At 38.3% G+C, this 22,129-nt stretch overlaps 1 protein-coding gene across 1 annotated transcript; it reads right to left on the bottom strand.

Moving 5' to 3' along the window:
• Nucleotides 1–18,606: 18,606 nt before the first annotated feature.
• Nucleotides 18,607–21,704, bottom strand: SPIN4 (spindlin family member 4). The gene has a single exon (XM_035005220.1). The coding sequence runs from the start codon at nt 21,192–21,194 to the stop codon at nt 20,445–20,447; it is 750 nt and encodes a 249-aa protein (XP_034861111.1). The 5' UTR covers nt 21,195–21,704; the 3' UTR covers nt 18,607–20,444.
• Between the last annotated feature and the right edge of the window lie 425 nt (nt 21,705–22,129).

Here is a 22,129-nt window from a genome sequence, read left to right as displayed (position 1 = left end):
CAGACCTGTCCACACACACCTAGCAAGCCAGAAAGAGCTGGCAAGACATATTCAGGGTACTAAATGAGAAGAACATGCAGCTAAGGACACTTTATCCAGCAAGGCTGTCACTCAGAATGGTTGGAGAGAAAAGGAGATTCCAAGACCAGCAGAAACTGAAAAAAATATGTGACCACCAAGTCAGCCTTGCAAAAAATATTAAAGGGGATTCTATAAAAGAAGAAAGACCTCAAGAGTAATAGAGACCAGAAATATACAGAGACAACCTATAGAAACAAGGGCTTCATAGGCAACATGAAGGCAATAAAATCATATTTTTTTAATAATCACTCTCAATGTGAATGGCCTAAATGCTCCCATGAAATGACACAGGGTTGCAGATTGGATAAAAAGACATGACCTATTCATTTGCTGTCTACAGAGACTCATTTTGAACCTAAAGACACCTCCAGACTGAAAGTGAGGGCATGGAGAACCATTTTTCATGCCAACAGACCTCAAAAGAAAGATGGGGTAGCAATTCTCATAGCAGACAAATTAGATTTTAAGCTAAAGACGGTAGTAAAAAATACAGAAGGACACCATATCATTCTTAAAGGGCCTATCCAACAAGATATAACAATTGTAAATATCTATGCCCCCAACATTGGAGCAGCCAACTACATAAGCCAACTGTTAACCGAAATAAAGAAACACACTGGTAATAATACTTTAATAGTAGGACACCCTACACTCAACTTTCAGCAAGACAGATCATCTGAGCAGAAGATCAACAAAGAAACAAGAGCTTTGATGACACACTGGACCAGATGGAACTCATAGATATATACAGAACATTCCACCCTAAAAGAACAGAACACTCATTCTTCTAGACACACATGGAACTTTCTCCAGAATAGACCACATATTGTGTCACAAATCAGGTCTCAATGGATACCAAAAGATTGAGATTATTCCCTACATATTCTCAGCCCACAATGCTTTGAAACTGGAACTCAATCGGAAGAAAAATTTGGCAAAAATTCAAATACTTGGAAACTAAAGACCATTCTCCTTAAGAATGTTTGGGTCAACCAGGAAATTAAATAACAACTTAAACAATTCATGGAAACCAATGAGAATGAAAACATATCAGTCCAAAACCTATGGACTACTGCAAAGCCAGTCCAAAGGGAGAAATGCATAGCCATCTAAGCCTCACTCAAAAAAGTAGAAATATCCCAAATACACAAGCTAACTTTACACCTTAAAGAACTGGAGAAAGAACAAAAAATAAAGCCTAAGGCAAGCAGGATAAGAGAAATAATAAAGATTAGAGAAGAGATCAATGAAATAGAAACCAGAAATACGGTAGAGCAGAAAAAAAAATAGAAGCTGATTCTTTGAAAGAATTAATAAGATTGATAAACCTCTGGACAGACTTATCCAAAAGAAAAGAGAAATTACCCAAATTAATAAAATTATGAATGAAAGTGGAAGATCATGACTAACACCAAGGAAATAGGAATAATTATTAGAAATTATTATCAACAACTATTTGCCAATAAATTTAGCAACCTGGAAGAAATGGAGGCCTTCCTGGAAACCTATAAACTACCAAGACTGAAACAGGAAGAAATTGACAATATGAATAGACCAATAACCAGTAATAAAATTGAAGCAATGATCAAAAACCTCCCAAAAAACAGGAGTCCAGGGCCTGATGGATTCCCAGGGGAATTCTACCAAACATTTAAGGAAAAAATCCTACCATTTCTCCTGAAGCTGTTTCAAAAATAGAAAAAGAAGGAAAGCTTCCAGACTTATTCTATGAGGCCAGCATTACCTTTATCTCAAACCCAGGCAAAGACCCCATCAAAAAGGAGAATTACAGACAATATCCCTGGTGAATATGGATGGCAAAAGTCTCAACATGATACTAGCCAATAGGACCCAACAGTACATCAAAAGGATTATCCATCACAACCAGGTGGGAATTATTCCTGGGATGCAAGGGTGAATCAACATTCACAAATCAACTAATGTGATAGAACACATTTTTTTAAAGATTTATTTATTTATTTATTTGACAGATAGAGACACAGCGAGCAAGGGAACATAAGCAGGGGGAGTGGGAGAGGGAGAAGCAGGCTTCCCGCGGAACAGGGAGCCTGATGCAGGGCTTGATCCCAGGACTCTGGGATCATGACGTGAGCTGAAGGCAGATGCTCAACTGACTGAGCCACCCAGGCGCCCAGAACACATTTTTTTAATCCATGTAAAATGTTGAGAGCAGCACCTGGCAACAAACAACAACTCAATAAAGATTGACTATCTCTAAAAAAAAAAAAAAAAGATTTTATTTATTTTTTACAGAGAGAAAGAGATAGCAAGAGCAGGAACGCAAGCAAGGGGAATGGAAGAGGGAGAAGTAGCCTCCCTACTGAGCAGGGAGCCCAATGTGGGGCTTGATCCCAGGACCCTGGGATCATGACCTGAGCTGAAGGCAGATGCTTAGCTGACTGAGCCAACCAGTCACCCCTGTGATAGAACAAATTAATAAAAGAAGAGATAAGAACCATACGATCCTCTCAATTAATGCAGAAAAAGCACTTGACAAAATACAACACCCTTTCCTGATTAAAACTCTTTAGAGTATAGGGATAGAGGGAACATGTCTAAAATTCATAAAACCATGTATGAAAAGCCCACAGCGAATAACATTCTCAACTCTTCCCTTAAGATCAGGAACATGGCAAGAATGCCCAGTCTTGCCCCTACTATTGTTCAACATAGTATTAGAAATCCTAGCCTCAGCAATCAGACAGTAAAAAGAAAGGAAAAACATTCAAATTGACAAAGAAAAAGTCAAATTCTCTCTCTTCCCAAATGACAAGATACTTTATGTGGAGAATCCAAAAGACCCCACCCCAAAATTGCTAGGATTCATACAGGAATTCAGTAATGTGGCAGGATACAAAATCAATGCACAGAAATCAGTTGCTTATCTATACATTAACAATGTAACTGTACAAAGGGAAATTAGGGAATTGATTCTATTTGCAATAGCACCAAAAATCATAAAATACCTAGGAATAAACCTAACCAAAGAGGTAAATGATCTATACTCTAGAAACTACAGAACACTTCTGAAAAAAAATTGAAGAAGACACAAAAAGATATAAAAATATTCCATGCTCATGGATTCAAAAAATAAATAGTGTTAAATTGTCTATGCTGCCCAGAGCAATCTATACTTTCAAAGCCATCCCAATCAAAATATCATTGACATTTTTCAAAGAGCAGGAACAAACAATCCTAATATTTGTATGGAACCAGAAAAGACCCCAAATCTCTAAGGAAATGTTAAAATGAAAAACAAAGCTGGGGGCATCATTTTTCCTGATTTCAAGCTTTATTACAAAGCTGGGATCACCAAAACAACATGGTACTGGCACAAAAACAGACACATAGATCAATGGAACAAAATAGACACCTCAGAAATGGACCCTCAACTCTATGGTCAACTAATCTTTGACAAATCAGGAATGAATATCCAAAGGAAAAAAAGAAAGTCTCTTTGGTAAATGGTGCTAGGAAAATTAGACCACTATATATAGAAAAGTGGAGCTGAAACATTCTCTTCCACCATACACAAAGATAAACTCCAAATGGATGAAAGATCTCAATATGAGACAGGAATCCATCAAAATCCTAAAGGAGAACATAGGCAGTAACCTCTTCGACACTGGCCACAGTGACTTCTTTCAAGACACTTCTCCAAAAGCAAGGGAAACAAAAGCAAAAATGAACTTTTGGGAACTCATCAACATAAAAAGCTTCTGCACAGCAAAGGAAACAGTCAACAAAACCAACAGGCAACCCACAGAATGGGAAAAGATATTTGCAAATGAAACTACAGATAAAAGGCTGGTATCCAAGACCTATAAAGAACTTCTTAAACTCAACACCCAAAAAACAAATAATCAAGTCAAAAAATGGGCAGAAGACATGAACAGACACTTCTCTGAAGAAGTCATACAAATGGCTAACAGACACATGAAAAAAATGTTCATCATCATTAGCCATTAGGGAAATTCAAATCAAAACCACAATGAGATACCACCTTACACCAGTTAGAATGGCAAAAATGGACAGGGAAAGAAACAACAAATGTTGGAGAGGCTGTGGAGAAAGGGGAACCCTCTTACACTGTTGGTGGGAATGCAGGTTGGTCCAGCCACTTTGGAAAACAGTGTGGAGGTGCCTCAAAAATTGAAAATAGAGCTACCATATGACCCAGCAATTGCACTACTGGGTGTTTACCCCAAAGACAGAGATGCAGTGAAAAGAAGGGCCATATGCACCCCAATGTTCATAGCAGAAATGTCCGCAATAGCCAAACTGTGGAAAGAGCCGAGATGCCCTTCAACAGATGAATGGATAAAAAAGATATGGTCCATATATACAGTGGAATATTACTCAGCCATCAGAAAGGATGAATACCCAACTTTTACATCAACATGGATGGGACTGGAAGAGATTATGTTAAGTGAAATAAGTCAAGCAGAGAAAGTCAATTATCATATGGTTTCACTTATTTGTGGAACATAAGGAATAGCATGGAGGACATTAGGAGAAGGAAGGGAAAATAAAGGGGAGGAAATGGGAAAGAGAGATGAACCATGAGAGACTATGGACTCTGAGAAATAATCTGAGGGTTTTAGAGGGGAGGTGGGTGGGGGAATTGGTTAGCCAAGTGATGGGTATTAAGGAGGGCATGCACTACATGGAGCACTGGGTATTACATGAAAACAATGAATTGTGGATCACTACATCAAAAACTAAAGCTTTATTGTATGGTGACAAACATAACATACTAAAATAAAATTAAAAAAAAAAAATAGAACTTCTCAAACTCAACATCCCCAAAACAAATAATCAAGTCAGAAATGGGCAGAAGACATGAACAGACACTTCACCAAAGAAGAAATACAAATGGTTAACATTAATGAAAAAAATGTTCAACATCATTAGCCATCAGGGAAATTCAACAACAACCTGAAAGAAACAATGAAAATGCATGTAATAAATTGGCAAAAAATACTATTTACCAATAATTACTTTGAGTGTAAATGGACCAAATGCTCCAATGAAAAGATATATACTGTCAGAATGGATTAAAAAAAAAAAAGAGGGGAGAAAAGATGGCAGAGTGGTAGGGGACCCTATTCCAACTGGTCCCCGGAACTGAGCTGGATAGCTACCAGACCACTCTGAGCACCCATGAAATCAGCCTCACATGTAAGAAGATAGATCTGGATCTCCACACACAGAAGAACGCAGACAGTTGGTTTTGAGGTACAAAGCAGGGAGCCATGATTCAGAAGGCAGATATCAGAGGATAATGGCAACAGGAGGGAGCCAGCCGCTGGGATCCTGCACTGCCGGTGAGCCATAGCCTCCCGCGCTGCGGATGGGTTACAGACTCACTTACTGGTAACAACTGGGAAAGGACTTTAGGGCAGTCCCACGGGACAGAAACCCAGAATGGAGGGGTCGTGCAGGCAAACTGAGAGTGGCAGGAGGTTTTAGAAGCACAAAGGGCAGAGACATGTCCCAACCTGTAGGCAGGACTGGGAGCACTGCAGAGGGGCACACAACCTAGGACACTTAGTTTTATAGCAGCAGACAGAAATGGAGATAGTATGGCCTGGAGAGCTCACTGAAGAACAGACTGTGATCTCTCTGCTCTGAGGCAGAGGGTTGGAAACGGTCTCTTCTGCTCTGACTCTCGGAAGAGATGCGGAAAGCCACCAGGGAAAGCCACCAGAGAACAAAAGCCCCCAAAACTGGTTCCCACTGAGCCCATCCCCCACCACAGGGGGGCAGGGCAACTCCGCCCAAACAGGGTTACTTGAGTAACAGCGCAGCAGGCCCCTCCCAGAGAAGACAGGCTGAGAGAAAAAGAGGCCAGCAATCCTAAGGTCCCTAGAAAACAGGAGCATCTTGCTTGGGTTCTGTTCAATAATTTGGACTCTATACATTCCCTCAACCACCCATAAGCAGAATGATTAGGAGGAGGAACCCCCAAAATAGAAAAGACTCAGAGATTATGACTTATGCTGCAGATTTACAAATGGTTGCAAATATAACCAAGATGTTCGAGATGGAATTCAGGCTAGCAATTGTGAAGACAATGGCTAGAATGGAGAAATCAATTAATGGCAACATAGAGTCTCTAAGGGCAGAAATGAAAGCTGAATTGGCAGAACTTAAAAATGATATCACTGAGATCCAATCCAATCTAGATAATCTAACAGCTAGGGTATGTGAGGCAGAAGAACGAATAAATGACCTGGAAGAAAATATAATAGATAAAAAGGGAAAAGAGGAGGCCAGGGAAAAACAACTCAGAATCCATGAAAATAGAAGCAGAGAAATAAATGATACCATGAAGCGTTCCAATGCCAGAATAATTGGGATCCTGGAGGGACTGGAGAGAGAGAGAGGACTAGAAGATATATTTGAGCAAATCGTAGCTGAGAGCTTCCCTAATCTGGGGAATGAAACAAACATTTGAGTCCTAGAGGCACAGAGGACCCCTGCAAAGATCAAGAAAAACACCCCGCATGTAATAGTAAAACTTGCAAACCTTAGAACCAAGGAAACCATCTTAAGGGAAGTTAGGGGGAAGAGATACATTACATACAGAGGGAGGAACATCAGAATAACATCAGACCTATCCACAGAGACCTGGCAAGCCAGAAAGGCCGGGCAAGACATATTCAGTGTACTAAATGAGAAGAACATGCAGCCAAGAATACTTTATCTGGCAAGAGTGTCAATTAGAATGGTTGGAGAGATGCAGAGCTTCCAAGACTGGCAGAAACTGAAAGAATATATGACCACTAAGCCGGCCCTGCAAGAAATATTAAGGGGGATTATATAAAAGGAGAAAGATCCCAAGAGTGATACACAACAGAAATTTACAGGGACAATCTATAAAAACAACGTCTTCACAGGCAACATGAGGACAATTAATTCTTATCTTTCAATAATCACTCTCAATGTGAATGGCCTAAATGCTCCCATAAAATGACACAGGGTTGCAGATTGGATAAAAAGACAGGACCCATCCATATGCTGTCTACAAGAGACTCATTTTGAACCTAAAGATACATCCAGACTGAAAGTGAAGAGATAGAGATCCATCTTCCATGCCAGCGGACCTCCAAAGAAAGCTGGGGTAGCAATTCTTATATCAGACGAATTAGATTTTAAACTAAGGTCTATAGTTAGAGACACAGAAGGACACTATATCATTCTTAAGGGGTCTATCCAACAAGAAGATCTAACAATTGTAAATATCTATGCCCCCAACATGGGAGCAGCCATCTACATAAGCCAACTGTTAACCAAAATAAAGAGTCATATTGATAACAATACATTAATTGTAGGAGAACTCAATACTCCACTCTCAGCAATGGATGGATCATCTAAGCAGAAAACCAAAAAGGAAACAAGAGCTTTGAATGATACACTGGACCAGATGGACCTTATAGATATTTACAGAACATTCCACCCTAAAACAACAGAATACTCATTCTTCTCGAGGGCACATGGACCTTTCCCCAAAATAGACCACATACTGGCTCAAAAATCAGGTCTCAACAAATACCAAAAGATTGAGATTATTCCCTGCATATTCTCAGACCACAATGCTTTAAAACTAGAACTCAATCACAAGAAAAAAATTGGCAGAAATTCAAACACTTGGAAGCTAAAGACCACTCTGCTCAAGAATGTTTGAGTCAACCAGGAAATCAAAGAAGAACTTAAACAATTCATGGAAATCAATGAGAACAAAAACACATTGGTCCAAAATCTATGGCATACTGCAAAGGCAGTCCTAAGGGGGAAATACATAGCCCTCCAAGCCTCACTCAAAAAAATAGAAAAATCCCGAATTCACCAACTAACTCTACACCTTAAAGATCTAGAGAGAAAGCAACAAACAATGCCTAAGCCATGCATTAGAAGAGAAAAAATTAAGATTAGAGCAGAGATAAATGAATTTGAAACAAGAAACACAGTAGATCAGATCAACGAAACTAGAAGTTGGTTCTTTGAAAGAATTAATAAGATCGATAAACCACTGGCCAGGCTTATCCAAAAGAAAGGAGAAAGGACCCAAATTAATAAAATTATGAATGAAAGGGGAGAGATCACGACTAACACCAAGAAAATAGTAACAATTACTAGAATTATTATCAACAACTCTATGCCAATAAACTGAGCAATTTGGATGAAATGGATGCCTTCCTGGAAACCTATAAGCTGACAAGACTGAAACAGGAAGAAATTGACAACATGAATAGGCCAATAACCAGTAACGAGATTGTAGCAGTGATCAAAAACCTCCCAAAAAACAAGAGTCCAGGGCCTGATGGATTCCTTGGGGAATTCTACCACACATACAAAGAGGAAATAATACCGATTCTACTGAAGCTGTTTCAAAAAATAGAGACAGAAGGAAAGCTACCAGACTCATTCTATGAGACCAGCATTACCTTAATCTCCAATCCAGGCAAAGACCCCATCAAAAAGGAGAATTTCAGACCGATATCCCTGATGAATATGGATTCCAAAATCCTCAACAAAATCCTAGCTAATAGGATCCAACAATACATTAAAAAGGATCATCCCCCACGACCAAGTGGGATTTATCACTTGGATGCAAGGGTGGTTCAACATTTGCAATTCAATCAACGTGATCGAACACATTAATAAGAGGAGGGAGAAGAACCATATGGTCCTCTCAATTGATGCAGAAAAAGCATTTGACAAAATACAGCAATCTTTCCTGATTAAAACTCTTCAGAGTTTCGGGATAGAGGGGACATTCCTCAATTTCATAAAATACATCTATGAAAAACCCACAGCAAATATCATCCTCAATGGAGAAAAGCTGAGAACCTTTCCCTTACGATCAGGAACACGTCAAGGATGCCCACTCTTGCCACTATTATTCAACATAGTACTAGAAGTTCTAGCAAGAGCAATCAGACAACAAAAAGAAATAAAAGGTTATCAAATTGGCAAAGAAGAAGTCAAACTCTCTTCACAGATGACATGCTACTTTATGTGGAAAACCCAAAAGCCTCCACCCCCAAATTACTAGAACTCATACAGCAATTCAGTAATGTGGCAAGATACAAAATGAATGCACAGAAATCAGTTGCTTTCTTATACACTAAAAATGCAACTGTACAAAGAGGAATTAGAAAAAAGATTCCCTTTATGGTAGCACCAAAAACCATAAGATACCTCGGAATAAACCTAACCAAAGAGGTAAAGGATCTATACTCTAGGAACTAGAGAACACTCATGAAAGAAATTGAAGAAGACACAAAATGATGGAAAAATATTCCATGCTCATGGATCGGAAGAATAAACATTGTTAAAATGTCTAATGTACCCAGAGCAATCTATACCTTCAATGCCATCGCCATCAAAATTCCAATGACATTTTTTGAAGTGCTAGAACAAACAATCCTAAAATTTGTATGGAATCAGAAAAGACCCTGAACCACCAAGGAAATGTTGAAAAAGAAAAACAAAGCTGTAGGCATCACGTTGCCCAATTTCAGGGTATATTACAAAGCTGTGATCACCAAGACAGCATGGTACTGGCACAAAAACAGACCTATAGACCAATGGAACAGAATAGAGAACCCAGATATGGACCCTCAAGTCTATGGTCAAATAATCTTTGACCAAGCAGGAAAAAACATACAATGGAAAAAAGACAGTCTCTTCAATAAATGGTGCTGGGCAAATTGGACAGCCACACGAAGAAGAATGAAACTCGACCATTCTCTAACACCATTCACAACGATAAACTCAAAATGGGTGAATGACCTGAAAGTGAGACAGGAATCCATCAAAATCCTAGAGGAGAACATAGGCAGTAACCTCTTTGACATTGCCACAGCAACTTCTTTCAAGGTACATCTCCAAAAGCTAGTGAAACAAAAGCAAAAATGAACTTTTGGGACTTCATCAAGATCAAAAGCTTCTGCACAGCAAAGGAAACAGTCAACAAAACAAACAAGCAACCCACAGAATGGGAGACAATGTTTGCAAATGACATTACAGATAAAGGGCTGGTATCCAAGATCTATAAAGATCTCAAACTCAACACCCAAAAAACAAATAATCAAGTCAAAAAAGGGACAGAAGTCATGAAAAGACACTTCTCTGAAAAACACATACAAATGGCTAACAGACACATGACACAATGTTCATCATCATTAGCCATCAGGGAAATTCAAATCAAAACCACATTGAGATACCACCTTACACCAGTTAGAATGGCAAAAATGGACAGGGAAAGAAACAACAAATGTTGGAGAGGTTGTGGAGAAAGGGAAACCCTCTTACGCTGTTTGTGGGAATGCGAGTTGGTGCAGCCACTTTGAAAAACAGTGTGGAGGTTCCTCAAAAATTTCAAAATAGAGCTACCCTATGACCCAGCAATTGCACTACTGGGTATTTATCCTAAAGACACAGATGTAGTGAAAAGAAGGGCCATATGCACCCCAATGTTCATAGCAGCAATATCCGCAATAGCCAAAGTGTGGAAAGAGCCGAGGTACCCTTCAGGAGATGAATGGATAAGGAAGATGTGGTCCATATATACAGTGGAATATTACTCATCCATCAGAAAGGATGAATACCCAACTTTTACATCAACATGGTGGGACTGGAGGAGATTATGCTAAGTGAAATAAGTCAAGCAGAGAAAGTCAATTATCATATGGTTTCACTTATTTGTGGAACATAAGGAATAGCATGGAGGACATTAGGAGAAGAAAGGGAAAAATGAAGGGGGGGAATCAGAGGGAGAGATGAACTATGAGATACTATGGACTCTGAAAAACAAACAGGGTTTTAGGGGGGAGGGGGGAGGAGTGATTGGTTAGCCCGGTGATGGGTATTAAGGAGGGCACGTACTGCATGGAGCACTGGGTGTTATACGAAAACAATGGATCGTGGATCACCACATCAAAAACCAATGATGTATTGTATGGTGGCTAACATAACATAATAAATTTTTTTTAAAAAAGTGGAAAAATAAAAAAAGAAATATTAAGGAGGATTTTGTAAAGGAAGAGAGACCCCAAGAGTCACATAGACCAGGAAGAAACAGAAAATCTACAGAAACAGGGACTTCACAGTCAATACAATGTACTATATTCATATCTTTCAATAGTTGCTCTTAATGTAAATGGGCTTAATGCTCTCATGAAAAGACACAGTGTTTCAGATTGGATATAAAACGCAGAACCCATCCATATGCTGTCTACAAGGAATTCATTTTGAACCTGAAGACACCTTCAGATAGAAAATGAGGGGATGGAGAACAATTTACCATGCTAATAGACCTCAAAAGAAAGCTGGGGTAGCAATCCTCATATCAGACAAATTAGATTTTAAAAGAAAGACTGTAGTAAGAGATGTAGAGGGACACTCTATCATACTTAAAGAGTATATCCAGCAAGAAGATCTAACAATTGTAAGTATCTATGCCCATGACATTTGAGCAGTGAATTATATAAACCAATTAATAACCAAAATAATGAAACACATTGAAAATAACACCTTAATAATAGGAGACCTCAACAGTCTACTCACAGCAATGGAAAGGTCATCTAAGCAGAAGGTCAACAAATATATAAGAACTCTGAATGACACATTGGACCAGATGGACTTCGTAGATATATACAGAACATTCCACCATAAAACAACAGAAGACTAATTCTTCTGGAGTGCACATGCAGCTTTCTCCAGAATAGACCACATACTGCTTCACAAATCAGGTCTCAACTGATACCAAGAAACTGAGATTATTCCCTGCATATTTCAGATCATAATGCTTTGAAATTGGGACTCAACCACAAGAAGAAATTTGGAAGGAACTCAAACACTTGAAAGATAAAGAACATTCTAAAAGAATCTTTGGGTTAACCAGGAAATTAAAGAAGGACTTAAACAATTCATGGAAACCAATTAGAATAAAATTACATCGGTTCAAACCTATGGGATACTGCCACCTCTTAGGTGGTCCTAAGAGGGAAAAACATAGCCATCCAAGCCTCTCTCAAAAAATTAGAAAAGTCCCAAACGCACAAGCTAACTTAAACCTAAAAGACCTGGAGAAAGAACAGCAAATAAGACCTAAACCAAGAAGGAGAAGAGAAAAAAATACAGATTAGGGCAGAAATCAATGAAATAGTAACCAGAAAAACAGTAGAACAGATCAATGAAACAGAAGGTTCTTTGAAAGAATTAATAAGATCGATAAACCACTGGCCATATTATCCAAAGGAAAAGGGTAATGACCCAATCAATAAAATCATGAATGAAAAGGAAGAGATCACGACTAACACTAAGGAAATAGAAACAATTATTAGAAATTATTACCAGCAACTATATGCCAACAAGTTAAGCAACCTGGAAGAAATGGACACATTCCTGGAAACTTATAAAGTACCAAGACAGAAACAGGAAAAAATAGGCAGTCTGAAACGGCCATTAGGCAGTATGGAATTTGAAGCAGAAATCAGAAATCAAAAACCTCCAAAAAAAAAAAAAAAGAGTCCAGGGCCAAATACCTTCCAGGGGAATTCTACCAAATATTTAAAGAAGATATCATATATATTCTATTGAAGGTGTTCCAAAGAATAGAAACAGAAGGAAAACTGCCAAACTCATTCTATGAGGCCAGCATTACCCTGATCCCCAAACAAGACAAAGACCCCATCAAAGAGGATAATTACAGACCAATATCCCCGATGAATATGGATCCCAAAATATTGATCAAGATCCTAGCCAACAGAATCCAATAGTACATTAAAAAGATTATTCACCACGACCAGGTGGGATTTATTTATATCCCACCACAACCAGGTAGGAAGCAAGGGTGGTTCAGCATTTGCAAATCAATCATCGTGATAGATCACATTAACAAAAGAAAAGACAAGAACCATATGATTCTCTCAACTGATGCAGGAAAAACATTTGACAATATACAGCATCCTTTCCTATTAAAACTCTTCAAAATATAGGGATAGAGGGAACATATCTCAATATCATTATAGCTGACTATGAAAAGCCCACAGCGAATATCATTCTCAATGGGGAAATACTGAGAGCTTTTTACTTAAGGTCAGGAACATGGCAGGGACGCCCACTTAGGACTTTTGTTCAACAGCGTACTGGAAGTCCTAGCCTCAGCAATCAGACAATGAAACAAAATAAAATGCATTCAGATTGGCAAAGAAGAAGTCAAACTCTCTTTCTTTGCAGACAACATGATATTTTATGTGGAAAACCCATAAGACTCCACCCCCACATTACTAGAACTCATACAGCAATTCAGCAATGTGGCAGGATACAAAATCAATGCACAGAAATCAGTTGCATTTCTATACACTAACAATGTGACTGAAGAAATATAAATTAAGCAATCAATTCAATTTACAACAGTTCCAAAAACCATAAGATACCTAGGAATAAACCTAACCAAGGAGGTATAGGATCTATACTCTAGAAACTACAGAACACTTACGAAAGAAATTGAGGAAGACACAAAGAGATGGAAAAATATTCCATGCTCATGGATTGGAAGAATAAACATGAAAATATCTATGTTGCCCAGAGCCATTTACACTTTCAATACCCTCCCTATCAAAATACCATTGACATTTTTTTCAAAGAGCTGGAACAAACAATCCTAAAATTGTTTGGAACCAGAAAAGACCCCGAATCACCAGGGGAATGTTGAAAAAGAAAACCAAGTTTGGCGGATTCACAATGCCTGACTTCAAGCTCTATTACAAAGCTGTGATCCTCAAGACAGCATGGTTCTGGCACAAAAACAGACACATAGATCAATGTAACAGAATAGAAGCCCCAGAAATGGACCCTCAACTCTGTGGTCAACTAATCTTCAACAAATCAGGAGAAAATATCCAATGGAAAAAAGACAATCTTTTCAATAAATGATGCTGGGAAAACTGGACAATCACATGCATAAGAAAGAAACTGGACCATTCTCTCACACCATACACAAATATAAACTCAAAATGGATGAAAGACTTAAATGTGAGACAGGAATCCATCGAAATCCTAGAGGAGAGCAGCCTCTTCGACCTCCTCCACAGAAACTTCTGGCAATACATGTCTCTAAAGGGAAGTTAAACAAAAGCAAAAATGAACTATTGGGAACTCATCAACATAAAAAGCTTCTGCACAGCAAAGGTAACAGTCAACAAAAACAAGAGGCAGCCCACGGAATGGGAGAAGTCATTTACACATGACATTACAGATAAAGGGCTGGTATCCAAAGTCTATAAAGATCTTATCAAGCTCAACACCCAAAAAACAAATAATCCAGTCAATAAATGGGCAGAAGGCATGAACAGACACTTCTCCAAAGAAGACATACGAATGGCTAACAGACACGAAAAAATGTTCAACATCACTAGCTATCAGGGAAATGCAAATCAAAAGCAGTGAGATACCACCTTACAGCAGTTAGAATGGCAAAAATTGACAAGGCAAGAGACAACAAATGTTGGAAAGGTTGTGGAGAAAGGGGAACCCTCTTACTCTGTTGGTGGGACTGCAAGCTGGTATATCCACTCTGGAAAACAGTATGGAGATTCCTCAAAACATTAAAAATAGAGTTACCCTATGACCCAGCAATTGCATACTAGGTATTTACTCCAAAGATACAGATGTAGTGAACAGAAGGGGCACATGCATCACAATGTTCATAGCATTAATGTCAACAATAGCCAAATGGTGGAAGGAGTCAAAGTGTCCTTCAACAGATGAATGTTTAAAGAGGTTGTGGTTCATATATAAAATGGAATATTACTCAGCCATCAGAAAAGATGAATACCCACCATTTACAGTGATGTGTATGGAAGTGTACAAGAGTATGTTAAGTGAAATAAGTCAAGCAGAGAAAGACAATTATCATATGGTTTCAGTCATATGTGGAACATAAGGAATAGCAGGGAGGACCACAGCAGAAGGGAGGGAATATGGAATGGGAGGAAATCAGAGAGGGAAACAAACCATGAGAAACTCTGGACTCCGGGAACCAAACTGAGGGTTACAGAAGGAAGGGGGTTGGGGGGATGGTGTATCCTGATGATGAGTATTAAGGAGGGTGCATGTTGTGATGAGCACTGTGTGTTATACTCAACTAATGAATCTAACACTACATTAAAATCTAATGATGTTGTATATGTTGGCTAACTGAACAAAATTTAAAAAATAGTGAAAAAAATAAAATAAAGTGAAAAATTGTACATGGATCTGTCCCCTGACAACCTCTCTGATCTCATTTCCTTCCATCTTGATTTTTTCTCACTTCCAATCTGGCCATACTAGGCTGCTACCTCCAGGCACATTTTGTCTCAAGGCATCAGCAACGTGGTTTTTACCCCCCTTTATTCAGTTGTTTACTCAAATGTCATCTGTTCTGAGAAAGATTCTCTATCTATCTAATAAAGTAGTATGCCCAAGATCCCATCCTGCCACTTTACTTACCCTGCTTACTTTTTTCTAAACAATCATCACAGCCTGATGGATGTATATAGTGTGTTAGGAAGAAAGAGATAAGAATTTGGCCCCATCCAGCATGGTGTATACTGTAAGGGTTATGGGAACAAGGACTTTGTTTCTGCCTATTTCCCCCTCCTAAAGCAGTGCCATAATCATTTCCAGTCTTGCCTCTGATTTAGCACCAAGATATGAGAGATTTTCAATATCACCATGGAATAATATAAGACCTGATTCTAGACTGGTGGCCCAAGGAAGAGTGTATGACTGTCTCTAAACAACAGAATGTAAGTGCAAGGGAATAGAGACAGACAGTTTTCTTCATTGCCTAGTCAAGGATGAGCCTCCCTCTGGCTCAAAAAAAAGCAGGTGTGATAATAATATTACCATGGAGCAATCCAAAACTTTGTTCTAGTCTGGAAGCACAGAAAATTAGGGGGTAAAACTACAGTAGGTGAACACGGTACATTGATCTTTTTTTTTCTGTCTTCCTCCCATTAAGACATAGTTTCGTATTTTGCTCACTGCTGTATATTCAACCCCTAAAACAGAATTAGATATATGATGAAACCTTCCTCGGATTAACAAGCTATGGAATATCCCCAAATCACTGTAAAATAATATAAGGCCTATGGGCCAGGGGTGTAAAGATGGTGGTGACTGTCTTCCTTCCCCCACTAAGATATATTCTCTAAGATATCAGGTACTTTGTCTAGATTGTTCACTGTTCAATCCTCAGGTCCTAAAACAGGGTTGAGCTTCCGTCTGATTGTATGTTAATAACCTAATATCATCATGAAACAATATAATGCTTGGTTCAGGACTTGGGATCTAGTGGGAAAGCAGGGACTAGAAAACATCATTTTATATCTAAAAAGTATATGCATTTCTATCTTTTGTGATCTAACATATGCACCCCTCTAACCCTTTAGTTATATTTATCACATTTTTTATTGTTCTGTGAAGTTTTATATCACCTTCTATCTTTATTATTGCACTGAAGGCTACCTAAATGATAAAAGACCACGTGTTAAGAAAGGAAGGCTTTTATTTTGTCTACTGGTATGTCTCAAACTCTTAAAACAGTGCCAGGATTAGGGCCAGCCTTCCTCTGAGAGTCATAATGTGGGGTAACCCCACAATTATCATGGGGAAATGTAAGGTCTGTTTCTGGTCTTGAGGTCACGGGTGTTAGTAGATATCTGTCTCAGGAACAGCCAAGATACAATCTCTATGAGAACTGTAATTTTGTCTTTTTTAGTCAGTAGCCAGTGCTGTGGCTAGGGCCAAGCATTCCTGAGTGTCAAAAGTGGTAAAAGTACTTAGAACAGCAACTAACATTCTAAGGTCCGTGTTATTGGTTGTTTTGTTGTTGCAATCCATCTCCCAGTTAAAAAATATATATATTTCTACAATGAAAAACAAAATAAATTTCACATGATTTAAAGTTTCCCATTTATGTCAAAATTTTTAAAAGCACAAAAACCAATACTATTATCAATTATGGTTATATTTGAAGTAAATGTATAAGACATAGACAAGATTCACACCAAATTCATGTCAGTGTTGCTTCAGCAGAGGAAGGAAACTTTATAATATTGGGAAAAGGATTTATTATATGTAATGCTCTGACTTTTAAAAAAATATAAATCTATATCTAAAGCAAGTATGCCAAAATGTTAATATATTACTTGTTTGTTAAATATTGACATTGTTGATTTTGGGCAAAAGTAAACAGATGTTATATTTTACATACTTTCCATATCATGTTTTACTTTTTCAAAATAAATAAAATACAAAGAGAATTTAAAACACCATTATAGCTGATTTATTACAATGTTTTCAATATTGAACATATTTAGGAAATATGCATATGCATATGCAATATGCAAGGACATAAAGTGTCTGAATAATGCAATCAAGAAGCTTAATAATAGAGAAAACTTTAAATTTTGTATTTTATAGAAACTATACATTCTTTTTTTAATAGAAAGTTTAAATAAACCAATTACCATTGTAGAGATAAGAAGGCTGATTAAGGATCTACCATCAAAACTGTCACCAGGATTAAATTGTTTTATAGCTTGGTACTAGCTAATTTTAAAAGAACAACAGGAATTTTAATATTTTTTAAACAAAGAACAAATAATTCTAATAATTCTAATGCTTTTTTAAGCTATTTCAGACCACAAAAAAGACTGAAAATTCACCAATTCATTTTTAAAGCTAGAACAATTTTAAAAGCAGAACTTGATAAAGACAGGGTAAGAAAGAAAAAATACAATTTCAGTTTGAAATATAAATATAATAATTCTAAATAAAATATTGGTAAATAAAATCTAGCAATGTATCAAATAATTATTATAATATGACCACATAGGATTTATTTCAGAAACACAAATTTGGTTCAACATCAAATACCTAGTCCTCTAATTCATTACATCAACAAATTAAAGGAAAACAAAATCATATGATTTTATCAGTGGATGCTGAAAGACATTTGATAAATTTCAGGAGCCACTTTCAGTAAGCCCCCTAATGTGAAACAGGAATTAAAAAAAAATGGAATAAAAGAAACTCCTTAAACATTTTAATGGTTAATGACTATTTGCCAATAACCAACAACAAATGTTATGTTAATAGGGAACACTAAAGACAATTTCATGAAAACTAATACCAGACAAGCATATCTGTCATAATCATTATTCAACATTATTTTGAATAAATACAATTATCTCTATTTGCAGGTGAAATGATTGTATACCTAGAAGGTTGAAAATATTATATTTTTTAAAAGTGTAATAAGAGGGTTTAGTAAGCTGATTCAATATAAGGTAAACATTTTTAAAAATGATCTGTAGTTTATCTATATTGTCAGAAATAAAAAGTTACAAATGAGGAGGAAAAAATACCCAATTCAAAATGTGACAAAATCTGTAAGAATATTTAGAAATAAATGTAGTCAGATATAATGGATCCATATGAAGAACATTACAAAAACAAAACCAAAAGATTTTAATGATGTACCAAAACTCTTGAGTGTTAAGGGTTAATATCATTAAAATTGTCTTCTAAATAGAAATGTAGAAATGTATCACAATTCTAAGATATCAGAATTTTTTAATGTGGAAATAATGCTTTCAATTTTCATAGAAAGAATGAATTTCTAGAACAATTTATATAAAAGAAGAAAAGGGGGGAAAAAAACACCTAATGAGAGGTAACTTACTTTACCAGAGTTCAAAATTTATGGTCAAGCCACTATAATTAAACAAGATACTGGCTCACAAACTGAAAAATGGGTGGTTTATTTAATAAATATGATAGAATAGTCAGGAACCCAATGTGAATAAAATGTATATTTGAACCTTTATCTTATACCATATACAAAATAAACTCTAGATGGTTCAAACAGTTAAAACCTTAACATTAATGAAAATTCTAGAAAAAATATAGGTGAATATATGTATGACTTGTGGGGGGGCATTCATCTGAAAAAGATAGGAAACCAAAAAGCTTAAAAGGAGGTAGTAGTCTATCTAAAAGTTAAAAACAACAATGGCAACAACTGTAATAGTAAAAGATATCATCAATAAAGTCAAGATCAATGATAGAATGGAAAAAAATACAGATGGGCTACAAATGATTAATATGTATCCTAGAGAAATATAGTAAGAATTCCTACAAATACATAAGAAAAAGATCAAAGATTCAATAGATAAATGTGCAAAGGATAAGTACAAGCAAATCACAAAAGAGAAAAATCCAAATAATCAACAAACAAACAAGCAAACCTCTGAGTTTGTCAATTAAAAAAAATACTATATAATTTTTCACCCTCCAGATTTGCAAACTTGAAAGAGTGCTGGAGAGGATACTGGGAAATGAGCACTTTCATTTTGTATAGTAATTTTGTAATATCTCTTAAAATTAAATATACCCCCTATCTAGCAACCCATTTCTGGGACACTACCCAATAGAAATAAAAGCACCAGTATTTATTGCAGCAATGCTATGGTGAAAAAAGGAAAGGAAATAATTTAAGTGACCATCAATAATAGAATGGCTGAATACCTTTTCAGTATATAAATGTACTGTAGATGCAGCTGCTAGAGGGAAGGAGAGAGAAAGGAAGAGAGGGAATGGGTAACTTATTTAATAAATGTGATGGCATAATCAGGCACCCGATGTGAACAAAATGTATAATTCGACCTCTGTGTTATACCATATACAAAGTAAATTCCAGAGGCAGAGGGGAACTAGGAAAGGAAAGGAGGGAGGAGAGAGGGAGCGAGAGGGAGACTTGCAGCTACTGATTAGAAAATATATCATGGGTATTCCAAATGTGAAAAGCAATTACAGAGAAATGATGTGGCTTTTCATTTTTACAGAAGAGACTACAACAAACTTTCTGTAAGTGAATGGGGAAAACATGGAAGGTTATACATCATGTTCTTAACACTTGTTATCTGGGAAGAAGAAAGAGGGGAGATAATAAAATAGGGGAAAGGATCTGGTGTGGAGTTGCACCATTATTTTTTCTTTAGTTTTTCATTGTTCCAATGGTAATGAATACTTTTCAATTTTCTATTAACACCCATATTAAATCTTCAATTACAGAACAAGACAATATCAAAAGTACCAACGTGCACTTGGGGCAAAACTGTGGGACCAGTCGTTATAAGATTTGGAGGCACAATAAGTAACAAGTAATAAATTCTTGAATCTCTGACACCAAAACTGTTCCAAAAATTCACAATTACAAGAACATGTCATGTTTTACATTTAATAGTTCCACGACTTTTGCAAAGAGCACAATGAATTTAAGGGGTTTTCACCAGGCCATAGACATAAATGTGAATATCGTCATCAAACTTAATGAAGTAGACGGATGGCTTGGCCACCACTTGATGGATAAAAATACCGGTTCTCTTGGACCCATCATCTTTGGCGTGTTCCACTTGCTTGCCCACGAGGCTGTCGACCACTTCTCCAGGCTCCCGTTCTGCTGTAGGGAAATAGTAGTTGGAATCTGGAATGATGCGCAGGTCACCGTCTTTGTAGTCATCCAGCAACGTGTACATATAAAGAACAGGATCTTTCTCATAAGTGATGTAAAACCAAGTATCCATCACGGGGGCTCGCGCCAGGACCATGCCCTTCCATTCATCTTTCGTACCGTGCTCACCCTCAAACACATGCCCCACTGCTTTGCCAATCAGGGAATCCGCCAGGCGCGAATCAATGCGAGGAGTTGGCACTCTTTCGGGAAGGATTTCTAGCGCTAAAACTCTTTTATCTCGGTGCAGCTCTAGCCCATAGACACTATCTTTGCCATCATATTTGATGATGTAGAGAGTGGGCTTCACGGAAACCTGCTCAAGCACAGTGCCCTTCCACTGCTCCACGGGCTCATTGCCTTCCTTCCAGCCGTGTTGAATGCGGCAGCCCACGATGTTCCTACGCGTGAGGAAAGTGGGCTTGCGCCGCTGCTTCCTGTGGGTGTGCCTTTTCTTCATCAGGTATGCGGAGACGCCGTCTACACCCATTGGGGGCACAGTTGGGGGTGACATGGCTCAGGGTTTAAGGAGGCTCAAGCAAAGCTGCCACTTCCTCAATTAAGCTGACAAAAAGTCAACACTATCCAACATGAGATATTTTTTCGTGATCTCTGAGTCCGTCCTCCCTTCCCCAAGTGCAAGGCTCTCACCAACGCTTGACAGAAACGCTCTAACTCTGACCGTGGGCGCCGGGGCAGCGTGGGCCTTTTGAGTGTTCTCCTTTCCCGCCCAGGAGAGGTGTCTGCAGCAGTGGCGGTTGCCGCAGCAGATGGCGGGCTAGTTTGTACTGCCTACGCCTCGCACCCACCCCGACTCCCAACCCCGAGTCCCGGAATTGACCACTTAGCTGTTATCGGGTGCTGAAGCTGCGGAACGGTGTTTGAGGAGACGACAGGAAAGGTAGGCAAGGGATAAGAGAGATGACTGCAGCAGCAAAGGCGCAGGCAGCGGTGGGTCTCTGACAAGTCCGCGCGGCCTCGGCTTCGCAGCGCTGCTCTGTTTGGCCTAGCTCTGGCGCCGAGGTTTTTGCTGTTTCAGGAATCCGACCCCTCTGAGCCCGCCTGCGCCTCGGCCCCGCCCCCTGCCATTCCTCCTTCCGCTGGGCCTGCAGAGACAGGGCGGGTCAGTGCGCGCACCCGCGTTCAGTCCACACAGTCACAGTCTCTCACTCCATTTCCTCACGCGCTCCCTGACCGCTTCCCTCAAACTGGAGCCAGACAGGCCGGTCCCCCTGCTCCTTCTTATGGGCCGCCTTTCGCCCGTCAGCCTTCTCCACAGACACTCCATCTGCTTTCTATCTTACAGGAATTCCTTACAAAGCCTTTATAAAATAATATTCAATACACAGAGTTTGTACATACAAATTATTTTCTTTCAGTTTAAGGAATATGAGAGCAGTGAAGGAAAAGCCTGTGTACAGCCCACCATCTTGATCCAAACTCTCCTTT

Source organism: Mirounga leonina, unplaced genomic scaffold (genome assembly GCF_011800145.1).
Source record: "Mirounga leonina isolate KUSES-001 unplaced genomic scaffold, KU_Mleo_1.0 Mir_101097, whole genome shotgun sequence".
NCBI lineage: Eukaryota > Metazoa > Chordata > Mammalia > Carnivora > Phocidae > Mirounga > Mirounga leonina.
This window is presented reverse-complemented; position numbering and strand designations above follow the sequence as displayed.

Excerpts from the sequence above, each read along its gene's own strand:
- SPIN4 (XM_035005220.1), bottom strand. The coding sequence starts at position 21,194 with ATGTCACCCCCAACTGTGCCCCCAATGGGTGTAGACGGCGTCTCCGCA.